This window comes from Hemitrygon akajei, chromosome 14 (genome assembly GCF_048418815.1).
Source record: "Hemitrygon akajei chromosome 14, sHemAka1.3, whole genome shotgun sequence".
NCBI lineage: Eukaryota > Metazoa > Chordata > Chondrichthyes > Myliobatiformes > Dasyatidae > Hemitrygon > Hemitrygon akajei.
Genome location: NC_133137.1, coordinates 3,210,939 through 3,226,698, shown reverse-complemented (window position 1 = coordinate 3,226,698; position 15,760 = coordinate 3,210,939). Strand labels below are relative to the sequence as shown.

Genomic DNA, 15,760 nt, shown 5'->3' with positions numbered 1-15,760 from the left:
TGTTGGATAATCCAGTCCCTAACCACTCAGTACAAAGGAAAAGCTCCTCATGGGTATTTGCCAATCACCTTCATCCTATGTTGTACTTCTCAACTCTGTAGACAATTGGAACAGCTTCTATCTAACTACTATGTTCAAACTTTTATTGGTTTTAAATATCTCTATCAGATCTCCTGGCAATCTGTTCTGGTCCTAGGAGAATCACAGATTCTTTAGTCAATATTAATAACTAAAGTTCCTCATTCCTGGAATCATTATGGTCAATCTCTTCTGTACTTTCACAGCCTTCCAAAAGTATGAATACAAAATGAAAATCAAAATAGCTGCAGTTGCTGGAACCATTGATGGACTGAGTCGATTCATACATATCCAAGTGACTGCCAATTCTATCCCTGATTATTATTTTTAGAACTTACCCTGTTGCAAAGGTTAAACTGGCTTCAAATATTTCAATCAAAGGCCTGAGGGCCTGTACCTGCTGGAGATTAGAAGAATGGGGGGGGGGGGGGTGAGGGGATTTTATTGAAACATATCAAGTATTGAAAGGCCTGGATAGAGTCAATATGGAGAGGACATTTCCATTAGTGGGGGTGTTTGGGACCTTGAGGGTATAGCCTCAGAATACAAAGATATCTCTTCAGAACAGAGATGAGGAAGAATTTCTTTAGCCAGAGGGCAGAGAGTCATAATCAACATGGGGTCAATTTAGAAAAGAAAGGCATCAGGAAAGTGGCAAACAGTTTTTATTAAGGTAAATGAGTTTTTTTTTGCAGTTTTCTCTCCTATGGCAGAAGAATCATACAAAGGTGGATTTATACAGGTGAAGGATGCAGCTGCCTTCTTTGCGTCAGCACCCATTCTTCATACACAGGATGAAATAATATTGCAAATATAGTGTGTGGAGATCTGGACACAAATATGGGGAGCTTATGTGTTAGTTGTACAGGCCAACAGTGAGACAACAGCTGGAGAACAGTGCACAATATTAGTCTCATAGATAAAGAAAAATGCAAATGCACTTAAAATAGTTCTGAGAAGATTTACTAGTCTAGTACTTGGCTTGGGCAATTGAATAAAGGATAAATAAGCTAGGGTTGGGTTCACTGAGGTTTCGCAGTGTGAGACAACTTGACTGAAACACAAAATCCCAAGAGGAGTTAAAAAGGGTGAATGTTTCTACTTGTAAGAGAACCTAGAACTAGGGATCTTATGTTAAAAGTAAAGACTCATCTACTTCAGTAAGGAGGCAAAACTGTTTCTCTCAGCAGTTGTGAGTTTTTCGAACTATCTTCCTGATGGCCCTTAGACAGAGGTAGGACAGATTCTTCATAAACATGGTGCATGGGTGGTGAAAGGTTACATGTGATGTGGGTAGAGTTAGCTCAGCTACGTTCTTATTGAATGACCAAACAAGTTCAGAAGGCTGGGTGGCCAACTTTAAATTCCTTGGTGTTATCATATCTGTCCTGGGACCAGCACATAATGCCATCACAAAGAAGGCATGACACTGCCTCTACTTTCTTAGAAGTTTGCATAGATTTGGCATGTCATCTAAAACTTTGACAAACTTCTACGGATGCACATGGGAGAGCATCTTGACTGGTTATATCACAGCCTCATATGGAAGCACCAATGCCTAGGAATGGAAAAGTCTACAGAAAAAGGGGGATGCAGCCCAGTCCATCACAGGCAAAGCTCTCCATAACCATTGAGCACATCTACAAGGAGTGAAGCCACAAGAAAGCAGCATCCACCAACAAAGACTCACACCATCCAGGCTATGCTCTCTTCTTGCTGCTGTCATCAAAAAGGTGGTACAGGATTAGGTCCCAAACCCCCTGTTTTCGGAATAGTTATTACTATACACCCATCGGGCTCCTGAACCAGTGTGGATAACTTCGCACACTTCAACTCTGAACTGATTCTACAATCGACAGACTCTCTTTCCAGGACTCTACAACTCATGTTCTCAGTATCATTCATTTTTTAATTTCTTTATTGGCTGTTTCTCAGTTTTTGTTTATGTATAGATTTTCATAAATTCTGTTGTATCTATGAAGGATGTTTGGCAGTTATGGTAGGGCTTGAATACAATCACCTCGTATAAAGTTAAATCAAACAACATGGGCAACAACAGGGCTTCACTTCCAGATGAGCACAATGTCTTCTATGCTTGCTTTGACTGTCAAAGCATGGAGACATCACAAACTCCCACATCCCCCAACGTTTCTGTGACTTCAGCCTCTGAAGCCAACATGCAAGCAGCCTGAACTCACAAAAAGCACCCGGCCCAGATGGGGTACTTGGCCAAGTGCTAAAGACCTATGCTGATCGACAGGCTGGAGTGTTCACTGAGATCTTTAAGCTCTCACTTCGACAGTCTGAGGTAGCCACCTGCTTCAAGCAGGCTTCAATTATACTGGTGCCACAGAAGAGTGTAGTGACCTGCCCCAATGACTATCTCCCTTTAGCACAGTGATGAAGTGTATTGAGAGGTTGGTGATGAAACATCAACTCCTGCCTGAGAAGCGACTTAGATCCACTTCAGTTGGTCTATCAGAGCAACAGGTTCACAGCAGATGCCATTTCATTGGCTCTTCTCTCAATCCTGGAAGATCTCATTAGCCAAGATAAGATGGAATGCTCTTCATTGACGACAGTTCAGCATTTAATGTCATCATCCCCTCAAAACTAATCAATAAGCTCCAAGATCCTGGATTTCATCAATTGCAGACCCCAGTCAGTTCAGATTGGCAACAACTCCTCCTCCACAATCTCCATTAGCACAGGTGCACTACAAGGCTGTGTGCTTAGTCCTTGCCCTGCTCACTTTACACTTATGATTATGTGGCTAAGCACAGCTCCAATACCATATTCAAGTTTTGCTGATGGCACCACTATCATCGGTCAAATCAAAGGTGGTGATGAATCAGCATATGGGAGGGAATTGAAAATCTGGCTGAGTGGTGCCATAGCAACAATTTCTTACTTAATGTCAGCAAGACCAAGATGATGATTATAAATTTCAGGAGAAGGAAATCAGAGGTCTATGAGCCAGTCCTCATCGGAGGATCAGAGGTGTGAGGGTCAGTAACTTTAAATTCCTCAGTGTTATTATTCTGAAGGACCTGTCTTGGGCCCAGCATGGAAGTGCAATTACTAAGAAAACATGGCAACATCTGTGCTTCCTTAGGACAATAGACAATAGACAGTAGGTGCAAGAGTAGGCCATTCGGCCCTTCTAGCCAGCACTGCCAGTCACTGTGATCATGGCTGATCATACACAATCAGTATCCTGTTCCTGCCCTCTCCCCATATCCCTTGACCTCGCTATCTATAAGAGCTCTATCTAACTCTCTCTTGAATGCATCCAGAGACTTGGCCTCCACTGCCTTCTGGGGCAGAACATTCCACATATCCACCACTCTCTGGGTGTAAAAGTTTTTTCGCATCTCTGTTCTATATGGCCTACCCCTTATTCTTAAACTGTGGCCTCTAGTTCTGGACTCACCCATCAGCGGGAACATGCTTCCTGCCTCCAGCGTGTCCAATCCCTTAATAATCTTTTTTTGCAGAGAATTTGCAGATTCAATATAACATCTAAAACTTTGACAATCTTCTATAGATGTGTGGTGGAGAGCATATTGACTGGCTGCATCACAGCCTGGTACAAAAATCTTACAAAAAGTAGTGGATATGATCCAGTCCATCATGGGTAATGGCCTCTCAACCATTGAGCACATCTACATGAAACACTGTCACAGGAAAGCAGCATTCATCACCAGGGACTCCCACCACACAGGACATGCTCTCTTCTAGCTGCTGCCATCAGGAAGAAGGTACAGGAGCCTTAGGACTCACACTATCAGGTTCCAGAACAGTTACTACACCTCAACCATCAAGCTCTTGAACCAAAGGGGTAGCTTCACTCAACTTCACTTGCCCTATCATCGAAATGTTCCCACAACCAACACACTCAATTTCAAGGACTCTTCATCATAGGTTCTTGATATTTATTGCTTATTATTGACTCTGATATGGTGGTTATTCTATAGATATATACTGAGTATGTCCACAAGAAAATGAATCTCATGGTTGTATATGCTGACACATATGTACTTTGATAATAAATTTACTTGGTTCTGATACCATACATCTGTTTCAATGACTGAGTCTAACTTGTTCTCAATTTCCGTCCACACACCAAAGTAGTGACAAAATACACTTACTGAGGCTACTTCATTTACTAAACTCTGGGAACTTGTACCAGCTCAATGGTGCTCTGCCCCACCACCAATTCACAGGCAATCACACAGACAGCAGATTTGAAGTTACATACAGTTAAGAGGCCATAGTAACAGGTTACTTACAGGCATTGGGATTTTGGACAGCTCCTTCCCAATGCAGTTTTTCATGATGCTCCAAAGGTTAAGGCTATAATTAGGCTTTTCTGGGATTTGGGTTCGCCTCTTTCTGCTTGGCTTTACTGGTCTACTTGCTGACGCACTGAAAGAAGCCTGGGGCCCACAGTCAAATGCCTGCAGGAAGGACAACAAGGTGAGCAGAAGTTCAACATCAACAACCAAGAATCATTGCTATTTCCATAAAAAAAAGATGAATAAAGGACAATTTTTCTATGAAATGGTATTTAACCAGTAGCAACTTTGTGAATGCAAATCTTATCCTAGATAAATGATGTGGAGAGCACAAAACTATCCTTTGATTAAAAGGCACCAAAGAGTGTTTGTGAGTGTGCTCAGCATCAGACAAAATTAATAATTATATTTCAAATTATTACATAACGTGAGCTGACATCAAATGGAATAGTTTGAAAACTAATGGGCTAATCAGTAATAGAGCTGAGCAATCACAATTTGAAAACAAAACAACCAGGCAAAGGTAGTTCAGAACACAGTTACTCATCAATGAGTTTAGTAGTTTTTAATCAGTACTGCGTTGACAACAGTATCATAAGAGCAGTCACAGCATGAACAAGGCATAACAGAGCACGCACTCCCTGAGACAGTTATAATCAGCATATTAATTTAGTTATGTCACACTGTTCGATGTTGTACACTGGGGAGATAGAACAGTGAGCTGTCTGTTGGCAGTTTGTGGAACTTGATAAGCTCTTGATTAGAGAGGGCATCAAAGGTTATGGGGAGATGGCAGCAGAATGGGATCAAGAGGGAAAATAAATCAGCTATGATGGAACGGCAGAGCAGACTCAATGGGCTGAATGGCTTAATTCTGTTCCTAAGACTCACGGTCTTAAGTTACTGCCTGTGGTCCTGTCAGTCTTATAGACGGGGATTTTGTCACTGATTAACCTATTATGATGAGGCTGATATTGCTAAGAGCTGCTCATTCATTCTTTTCAGGGACTTACTGATCAACGGCCTCCTATATCCTGGTAGCAACTCCAAGTTCCTACCTCCGTTTCAGATTTAAGAGGAGCAACAAATGCAGCTGCACCAGATCATCTTGGAATAACACACACTCTTCAAAAACTGAATCCATTAGCATGTAAACACACAGAAAGTAGCATTAGTACATAGGAGGATATAACATTGGATTGGATGGTCCCAGTTCTGTACCTAAGTGGCAGCTCGCTGCATACATGTGCTCAGTTTCCTGCTCCCTGCAGTATAAAGACATGGAATACACTGGAGGTCTGATGCAGCCGTGACGGACCTCTTTTCCTCACTCCAACATTCACCATTGTCCAACGGTGTTGAGTTGTGTGCTGAGCTAAAGGGCAATCATATTCCATAGCTGGTCCCTCTGTTTCAGTGATCTGATGTGTCCCCATTTTATTTAGAAGACAGGTATAACAAGAAAGTAGTCTTCTTTGCTTAAACATTTTAATTAATATTAATGTTTAAGTTGTGTTTGCTGTGCTTTTCATTTTTATTTTATTAACTTGCATGCTTAAAAAGTATTCAATTCAAGTCGAATTGTAGAACTTACAAGTTCTCAGACAAAGAACCAATCCTTGTCCATGTGCAGAAAGACCTGGTGGTAATTTGGGCTGGGACTGTGTTAGATATAGGGGTTATGACCAAAGAAAAAATGGCTGGAGTTGCTTAGAATTTTAGTGCAGGGGTGTTGACAGGTGCATCAAATATCAAACTTACAAAAAATAGTGAAAAGTGCCAATATGTACAAAATGATGTCTACAAGTAAATGCAACAATAGCTCCATACTTATTCTTGTTCAGTGTGAACTCGCAGCCCCTATCTCTCCCTTACTGAGTGCAAAGAGCTCCTTTTTGTAGACAGTAGGATATACCATCTTTAATTACCAACCAAGTTAACTTAATGAATTAGAAAATCATGCACTCCACAATGTAGTTACAATCATATTATAATATAAACAGAAGTATCTACCTCAAATACAGTACACAAACAACATATACACATCCCCATTATGAAAGAAATTGAATATTCCGCTGTGTATGGAGGGAAAGGCAACATAAAGCCAACCCGAGCGCATCAGCTCGGTTTAGAATTAAACTAAACTTTGGTGACTGACTCTGGCTGTATGTAGCAATGTGGGATGAAAACAGTGGGTCAACTATGAGAATGTATCAGGAAAGTCACTGAAATGCGTTTGCTCACCACAATGACAAGGCAACGTTTGAGTGAATGTGTGCGCGTAAATAGTGTGTTTACCAACTGCTTTCCGTCACACACTGATAACTGGTACGTACGTGAAATTAGATCCACATGCATTTTATCCCCAAGTGCTCCAATTTCCTTTAACATCCTCAGAGACATGCGGGTCAGTGGGACTATGTGTGTGAATGGGAGGGGAAAATATGGTTTGTTTAGCTGTTGCTGCTTTGTTGCTTGATGTGTTCTGCTTTTTGCATTGTGTTATTTTCCCGAGCACAGTGGACATGCTGTGCTGGCGCCATAATATGTGGCTACACTTGCAGGCTGCCCCGAGCATATCCTTGGGTGCGTTGGTTGTTAATGCAAATAATACATTTCACTGTATGTTTCGATATACTGTATGCGTGATAAATAAATCCGAATCTGAATCTAATTGGACACAGTAAACTGCGCCTATTGTGTGGCTGGGTGGTAGAATGTGGAGGAGATGATGGGAACATGGAGAGAATGAAATGGGGGAAGTGAGGATGGGTGTTTGAAGGTCAGCACAGACTTGATGGGCCGAAGGACCAGCTCAGACTGTTACCAGGGACACTCAGAAACTGTACATCAGGCCCATCTCAGCCTGTGACAGTGGAAGGAGATTAGGGTGGGACTTTAGTTCTGCCCACTTGCCATTTGCAGAGAGCAACTCCCTCACGGACTGGCTGCAGCGGCAACACCAAGAAGTCTTTAGAAGCATAAATGTGACCACATGGCCAAAGTGAAGGAAGGAAGCAATAAGTTGGAGGCAGCAAGACCTGACCTATTACTTTGAAAGTGCTTTTAACATACCAAATGATAAACTCAAATGACCAGAGTCCCTTCAAGTTTCGGCAGCTTTCTATAGCAATAGATCTTTCAATCACTGCAAAATGACGTTACTAAATGTACCATCCATTGATATAGCTGTGGGTTTCAGCTGTAGCAGAAAGAAACAGGAATACTTGAGTTGCTCACACGAGTCGCCTTCTTGATGGCACCCTGGAAGTTGTCGCTCTGGTTTAAGTTTGTTTAAAGAAGCCTGGCTTTCAACTCCCAACACCAACCACGGCAAACGTAAAGACTGTGGTAAATAAAATCAAAGATCTCAGAGCTAGGTTGCTGTACCAGACGGACATTAGGGCCAGTTGTGTTCTTTGTTTCATGGAGTCTTGGCAATCCTCCGCCATCCTGGGCGCAGCAATACAGCTCGATCGCTTCACAATTCACCGCCAAGGTACGACTGCTGAGTCTTTCAAAGGCAGAGGAGGTGGCATATGCTTTACTATCAACTCCTTGTGGTGTACAAACATTGCAGTGCTGTCCCAGTGCTGTGCACCAACCTGGAACATCTCACAATCAAGTGTTGTTCATTTTACCCTCTGTGGGAGCTTTCAGCCATCATCTTGGTAATGGTGTACGTCCCACCTCAGTCCAGTGTCAAACACACAGCAGATGAACTAAACAATATAACCAACAGGCATGAAACAGCACATCCTGATGCCTTCCCATCACTTTGGGGGATTGTAACCAGAAAGGCCAGCTTGAAAAAGTCTCTAAATAACTATTACCAATAAATCACTTGTAGTATCAGAGGAACCAACACACTGGGCTACTGTTACACTATCATCAACAGCTCTTAGCGTGCCATTCCACACCCACCCTTTGCAAGGTCTACTCCCTGAGTATAGGCAGAGAGTGAAGACTGCAGCAACAGTAGTGAGGACCAAGAAGGTATGGGCAAGGGAGGCGCAGGAGAGCTTACAGGATTGCTTTGAGTGGGTGGACTGGACTGTATTCAGGGATTCATCTTTGAGTCTGAATGAGTATTTCACAGCTGTCACTGACTTCATTAAAACCTGTGTAGATGACTGTGTGCCTATGAGAACATACCGTACATTCCCAAACCAAAAGCCGTGAATGAACCAGGAGGTTCGTAGTCTGCTGACCACTAGATCTGTGGTATTTAAGTCTGGAGACCCAGAACCATACAAGAAAACCAGGTACGACATCAAGGGTTATCTCAAGAGCAAAGAGAGAATTTCAAATGAGGTTGGAGGCGGAATTGGAAGCACAGCAGGGTTTGCAGGTCCTTACTTCCTATAAAGCGAAACCTAACGTCACGAATAACAGTGATGCTTCACTCCCAGTCGAGCTCAACGCCTTCTATGCACACTTTGAAAGGGAGAATAAAACAGCTATAAGGATTTCTGCAGCATCCAGTGACCCTGTGATCTCTGTCTTGGAGGCTGACATCAGGCTGTTTTTCAAGAGGGTGAACTCTTGCAAAGTGTCAGGCCTCAATGGAGTACCTGGTGGGCTTTGAAAACCTGTGCCAACCAACTGAGGGGTGAGCTCAAAGATATTTTCAATCTCTCATTGCTACAGTCGGAAGTTCCTACCTGCATCAAAAGGGCCGAAATCATACCAGTGCCCAAGAAGAGCACGGTGAGCTGCCTTAATGACGATCATCCAGTATCACTCACACCTACTTTGATGAAGTGTTTGAGAGGTGGGTCATTGCTAGAATTAACTCCTGTCTCAGCAAGGACATGGACCCACTGCACAATAGGTCTAAGGTGGATGCAATCTCAATGGCCCTTCACGCGGCCTTGGATCACCTGGACAATACAAACACCTACATCAGGCTGCTGTTTATTGACTACGGCTCAGTGTTTAACACAATCATTCCTACAGCTCTGATCAAGAAGCTCCAAAACCTGGGTCTCTGTACCCTGCTCTGCAACTGCATCATTGACTTCCTAACTGGAAGTCCGCAATCCGTGTCGAACAGAAATAACATCACCTCACAGACAGTCAACACTGGTACACCTCAGGGACGTGTGCTTAGCCCACTGCTCTACTCTATCTACACCCACAACTGCGTGGCTAGGCATATCTATAAATTTGCTGTTGACAGACCTGTTGTTGGTAGAATTTCAGATGGTGACAAGAGAACGTACAGGAGTGAGATATATCAGCTAGTTGAGTGGTGTTGCAGCAACAACCTTGCACTCGACGTCAATAAGCCTAAAGAACTGATTGTGGACTTCAGAAGGGGGAAGATGAGAGAACACACACCAGTCCTCAGAGGGATCCGAAGTGGAAAGAGTGAGTAATCTCAAGTTCCTGGGTGTCAACATCTCTGAGGATCTATCCTGGGCCCAACATATCGAAGCAGCTACAAGGAGGGCACAACAGTGGCTGCATTTCATTAGGAGTTTGAGGAAATCTGGTAAATCACCAAAAACACTGGCAAATTTCTACAGATGTAACATGGAGAGCATTCTAACTGGCTGGTAGGTGCTGCACAGGATCAAAGTAAGCTGCAGAAAGTCGTGAGCTCCATCATGGGTACTACCCTCCCTAGTATCCAGGACCTCTTCAAGGAGCGATGCCTCAAAAAGGCAGCATCCATCATAAGGGATCCCTATCGCTGGGTCATGCCCTGTTCTCATTGCGACCATCAGGAAGGAGGTACAGGAGTCTGAAGGCACATGCTCAACTATTCAGGAACAGCTTCTTCCCCCCTGTCATTCACTTTCTGAATGGACATTGAACCCATTTATATATATATATACACACACACATTATAATTCACAGAGTTCTCTTCCCTATTATTACGCATTGCATTGTACTGCTGCTGCAAAGACAATGAATTCCTGATTATATAAATGGGGGAACTGGACTCAGCAGCTCTGCAGCAGAGCCACTATCACCTTGAATTTTATTAATACAAAAACAAAACTGCCACGCCATTTTGAAAGTTTCTTCTCCCAGGCAGTTAATCTGATCATTCATTCTAGTTAGATCCCCACCACCTCTCTCTGTCTATTACCTCAGTCGCTGTACAACACAGTGAACACTTTAAACTACTTTTTCTAATACTGTTTCCATTGTAAATACATGCTGGTATTTGTGTAATCATCCACATTTTATTTACTTCTAATTTTATTTTTACATAATTCTTTATTCTTCATAATTGCTGAATGTTGTTGTTTTTTGTTGCATGTTGCATTGACACCCTGCAACAAATTCCTAATCCATGTAAATGTATATACCAAATGAAGTTGATGCTTTAATTTTGCTCTTATCTAGGAGATGAGCACATGAGGTGTGATGCAAACTGGGATTACCTAACCACTGAGCTGTTTAACCTGGGGATTTTGGAATTGTTCTGTTTCTTCACCAGCAGATCAAGTGTGTGGTGAATTGCATTTGTCAAGCTGGAGATCAGCAGAGTTAAGTAGGTGGTTTCAACCATTTTAATCCACTTGCTAAATGGAGGAAACTGTACAGAGAAGGAATGAACAAAGGAAAAAGTGCTTGCCTGGACACTTTAAATACTGTCAGTAACTGCTTGTGCACTCCAATCATGGCCATGCTATTATGTGGCTGTCAAATGAGGAAGCACAGGAGGTTACAGCATTGAGCAATGATCGGACGATGTGTTGAAAACTGGCAACATTTTTTGTGCTGTGGAAAACCACATTCACCTAGGATGGCCTCATCTACCTGAAACTCAAAATCGCCAAGACGGACACTTAGACTTCCGTCTCGGTGCCTTGCTGTTCTCTAATCAGATTCACCACATATCTCATCTAATGGGGAGAAAGCAGAATGTTTCCAAAATCAACTGGTTAAGGAGCTTTGTGACTAGTCTTTAACCACCATGCTTTACACAGCACTGAGCACCAGAGTATTCTGACTACAGACGAGCCTCAAGTCGTCTGATGCTTCACAACCAAGTGTGGATCACCTCCTCTTATTGGTCTACTGTGTCAGAGAGCAAAGTCAGGTAGGAAATGAAATGAACCCAACCGCTGAAGTCCTTCTGTAACTCACCTGGTCCTCTGGGCTCCACGTTTCAGTCTGATCGCTGCTGGTAGCACTGACATTACTTCCTGTTCGCCTGCACACAAGCACAAGTTGAGAGATCTCAATCCTGACATGCCAGCATGTCAATGCAGCGTCTAATTAAACAAAAATGACCTGGGAAGCAAGCAATGGAGTACCAGCAGAGTGATGTTGGCACACCATTTCTAGTTGTTCAGAGGGCTTTGAGGTAACTGTAAATGAGGGACAGTGTAGGAGGAATTGGCTGGCTGCCTTCCCTGCAAGATAAGATACTGATGAAGGATCTCGGCCTGAATCATTGACTGCTTATTCCTCTCCATAGATGATGCCTGACCTGCTGAGTCCTTCCAGCATTTTGTGTGTGTGTTCTGGATTTCCAGCAACTGCAGAATCTCTTGTCTTAATGATCCACTGAGTCTGGCAGCAGCTCTGTGGGATTTGAGCCTCAAGTTCCAGCTGACATTCATGAGATATTAAGGGAATACTCTGCTGTCTTTTGGATGAGATGTTAAACTGAGACCATGCCTGTGGTCTGAGGTAGATGGAAAGGTTCCCACATAATTAGACAAAGAACCATGTATAAAAGCAATGTAAAGTTAATTCATAGCCATCTCTTTCCACAGATGCTGCTTAATATGCTGTGCATTTCTACTTGTCCATGAAAATAGATTATAGAAATATTATCTATCTCTGGAGACAGTTTATCTTCTGATATCTTTTATAAACCCACTCATTCTCACAGCTACCTGGACTATGCCTCTTCCCATCCTGTCACTTGTAAAAATGACATCCCCTTCTTTCAGTTCCTCCATTTCTGCCACCTCTGTTCTCAGGATGAGACTTTTCATTCCAGAACTAATGAGATGTCCTCCTCCTTCAAAGAAAGGGGCTTTTTTTCCTCCATCATCAACACTGCCCTCACCCATATCTCTTCCATTTCATGCACGTCTGCCTTCACCCCATCTTCCTGCCACCCCACCAGAGATAAAGTTCCTCTTGTCCTCGCCTATCATCCAACTAGCCTCCGCACATTATTCTCCATAACTTTCGCCATCTCCAATGGGATCCCACCACCAAACACATCTTTCCTTCAAGTGACTTCCTTCTCCATTTGTATCTCCCTCTTGATACTTATCCTTGCAAGCAGAACAAGTGCCACACCTGCCCCTATACCTCTTCCCTCACCACCATTCAGGGCCCCAAAAAATCTTTCCAGCTGAGTCTGTTGGAGCCATTTACTGTATCTGGTGCTCCAGTATATTGGTGAGACCTGACATAGATTGGGAGACCGCTTCACCGAGCACCTATGCTTCATCTGCCAGAAAAAGCAGGGTCTCCTGGTGGCTACCCATTTCAATTCTTCTTCACATTCCCATTCCAACGTGTCAGTCCATGGCCTCCTCTATTGCCACAATGAGGTCGCACTCAGGCTGGAGCAGAAACACCTTATATTCTATCTGGGTAGCCTCCAATTTCAATTTCTTGAACTTACAGTAATTATCTCCTTACCTGCCTATCACCTCCCTCTGATGCTTTTGCCCCTTCCCTTTCTTCCATAGTCTTCTACCCTCTCCTATCAAATTCCCCCTTTTCCAGCCCTTTATTTCTTTCACCTATCAGCTTCCCAGCTCCTTACTTCACCCCTACCCTTCTCACAGTTTCACCTCTCACCTACCATCTTGTATTCCTCCCTCCCCCCACTTTCTTACTCTGACCTCGTCTTTTTTTCCAGTCCTGATGAAAGGTCCAAGCCCAAAACATCGAATGTTCACTCTTTTCCATAGATGCTGCCTGGCTTGCTGAGTTCCTCCAGCATTTTGTGTGTGTTGCTTGGATTTCCAGCATCTGCGGATTTTCCAGTGCTTGAAATAATTGGTCAATATCTCACAGCTTAGACAATGTTTGCAAATGATTGCAATGAATGCCCAAATATATCACACAAATTTCTTTATCACTTTATAAAGGTTATAGAAACTATATTTTCAAAGGACGACAAATCATAGCAAAATATAAAGATCATTGCTGGTATGAATATAAACCAGACTACTTACAAAGCAACTCATACTAAATGTTGCAGATCTTTTAGGCAACATCTATGGAAAAGAGTGAACATTCAATGTTTTGGGCTGGGACCCCTCATCAGGACTGGAAAAAAAGACGAGAAGTAACACTATGGTGTAAAACAAACAATTGACATTTAGGCCAAAACTCTTCATAAGGATTCTAATGTGTTTCATCGTGAACTTAGATTTCTGCTATTACATCTCCTCCATTGTAAGGTCAATGACTTTGAGCTCTACATTCTCACATGCCTCCATCTCTCAGTCCAGAGGCAAAAAAACCATCCATGCCTTTGTTATTGCTCTGTCCTTGTGTGACCTAGGGTCAGATTTGTTCTGTAATGCTCAATGAAGCACCTTGGAAAGTTTTACTTTATTAAAAGGCTATGTATAAATAAACAGCACTGTTTAGGACCTAGAAGGGTTTCTTCTGCTTGTTTCAAGTGGTATCACTTACTGAGGTAGTCAAAAGGGGCTTAAACCTATTTGATTAGGGATGTGAACAAGGAAGTTGGGAAGGGTTAAGTTTGGCTCACAATGTAATGTACAATCTGGGGTAATGGGGGTAGGTGTGCAAGTTCCATCCCTTTATCCAACAAAGCCATCACATTAAAGGCATGCACAGCACTTTCCAAAGGTTCCCCTCTTGCCCCAGCAATCAAAAAGACAGCATTTCCAGCAGCGCAGCATTTTTCCATCAAGACTGGGATGTCAAATCTCAGCAGTTGGATTGAATCTGTAGCCACAGGTAAGAATTCCATCACTGAGGCAAGGTTCATTTCTGGGATAAACTATCATATCAACTAATTCACAGTGACAGAGACAGGTCTCAAACAAACAGCAAGAGATTCTGCAGATGCTGGAAATCTTTGGCTTTACCATGCCTTTGCCATAGACCATCCATTTGAAGCAATTAATTGTAGGATTAACACATACACATTTTTTAATTTAATTTAGAGATACAGCATGGTAATGAGCCTGTGCCACCTAATTACTCCCACGTGACCAATTAACCTACTAACCCATATGTCTTTGTAATATTGGATGAAATTGGAGCACCCATTGATCATGGGGAGAATGTACAGTGGGAATTGAACCTTAGTCGCACTGCTGTAAGATTGTTGTGCTAACTGCTACACTACTGTGCCACTCCTAATGTTGGCAGCAGGTCAGGCAGTATCTAGGGAGGGGAATGTTTCAGGCCAAGAACTTCATGAGGACTGGAAAGGAAGGGGGTAGAATAAAAAGCGGTGGAGAGGAAGTAGGAAGCTGGGAGGTGATAGGTGGAAACGCCCTGAAGAAGAATTAATCTTATAGTAGAGGACAGTGGACCATGAAAGAAAGGGAAGGAGGGGCATTAGAGAGAAGTGATGAGCAGGTGAGGAGAAGGGAAGGGGTAAGAGGGGAATGGGGAATGGAAGACAAGTGGGAGAGGGGAGAAATTACCGAAAGTTAGAAAAATCAATGTTCATGCCACCAGATTAGAGGCTACCCAGATGGAATATAAGGTATTGCTCCTCCAGCCTGACATTGACCTCATCATAACAGCAGAGGCCTAGACTGATATGTCTGAACGGGAATGGGAAGTTGAATTGAAAGGACTGACCTCTGGGAAATCCCATCTGCTGTGGCAGATGGAACGAAGGTACTTGATGAAGCAGTCGCCTAATCTATGTCGTGTCTTGCTGATGGCTGCAGCCGGTGCACTGGATACAGTTGATGACCCTGAAAGACTTGCAGATGAAGTGTCACCTCACCTGGAAGGACTGCTTGGGGCACTGAATGGTGGTGAGGGAGGAGGTGAAGGGGCAGATGTAGCACTTGTCCAGCTTGCAGGGACAAGTGAGGAGGGACATGTGGACAAGGAGTCATGGAGAGACAGCCCTGTGGAAAGTGGAGAGTAGCAGAAGAGGGAAAGATGTGTTTAGTGGTAGGATCCCATTGAAGATGGCAAAAGTTGCAAAGAATGATGTGCTGGATGTGGAGGCTCAAGCAGTTGTAGGTAAGGACAAGGAGAACTCGATCCCTGTTATGGCAACGGAAATATGGGGTAAAGGCAGAAGTCCAGGAAATGGAGAAGATGCGGGTGAGGGCAGCATGATGTCAGAAAAAGGGAAACTTTGTTCTTTAAGTAAGCAAATCTCTATCCTGTAGAGATAGTGGATGGATTATGATCTCGTTCCAAAGGGAAAAGGCTCCTGTAGG

General features: G+C 43.1%; 1 protein-coding gene across 5 annotated transcripts in view; it reads right to left on the bottom strand.

Moving 5' to 3' along the window:
- Positions 1-15,760, bottom strand: part of osbp2b (oxysterol binding protein 2b) — a 408,269-nt gene that overhangs the window by 53,771 nt on the left and 338,738 nt on the right. For all 5 annotated transcript variants that reach the window (XM_073065344.1, XM_073065346.1, XM_073065345.1 and 2 more), the window contains 2 exons: positions 11,484-11,550; positions 4,371-4,538 (listed from right to left, as the gene is read on the bottom strand). In XM_073065344.1, coding sequence (XP_072921445.1) covers positions 4,371-4,538; positions 11,484-11,550 — 235 coding nt within the window. The remainder of the gene's footprint in view (positions 1-4,370; positions 4,539-11,483; positions 11,551-15,760) is intronic.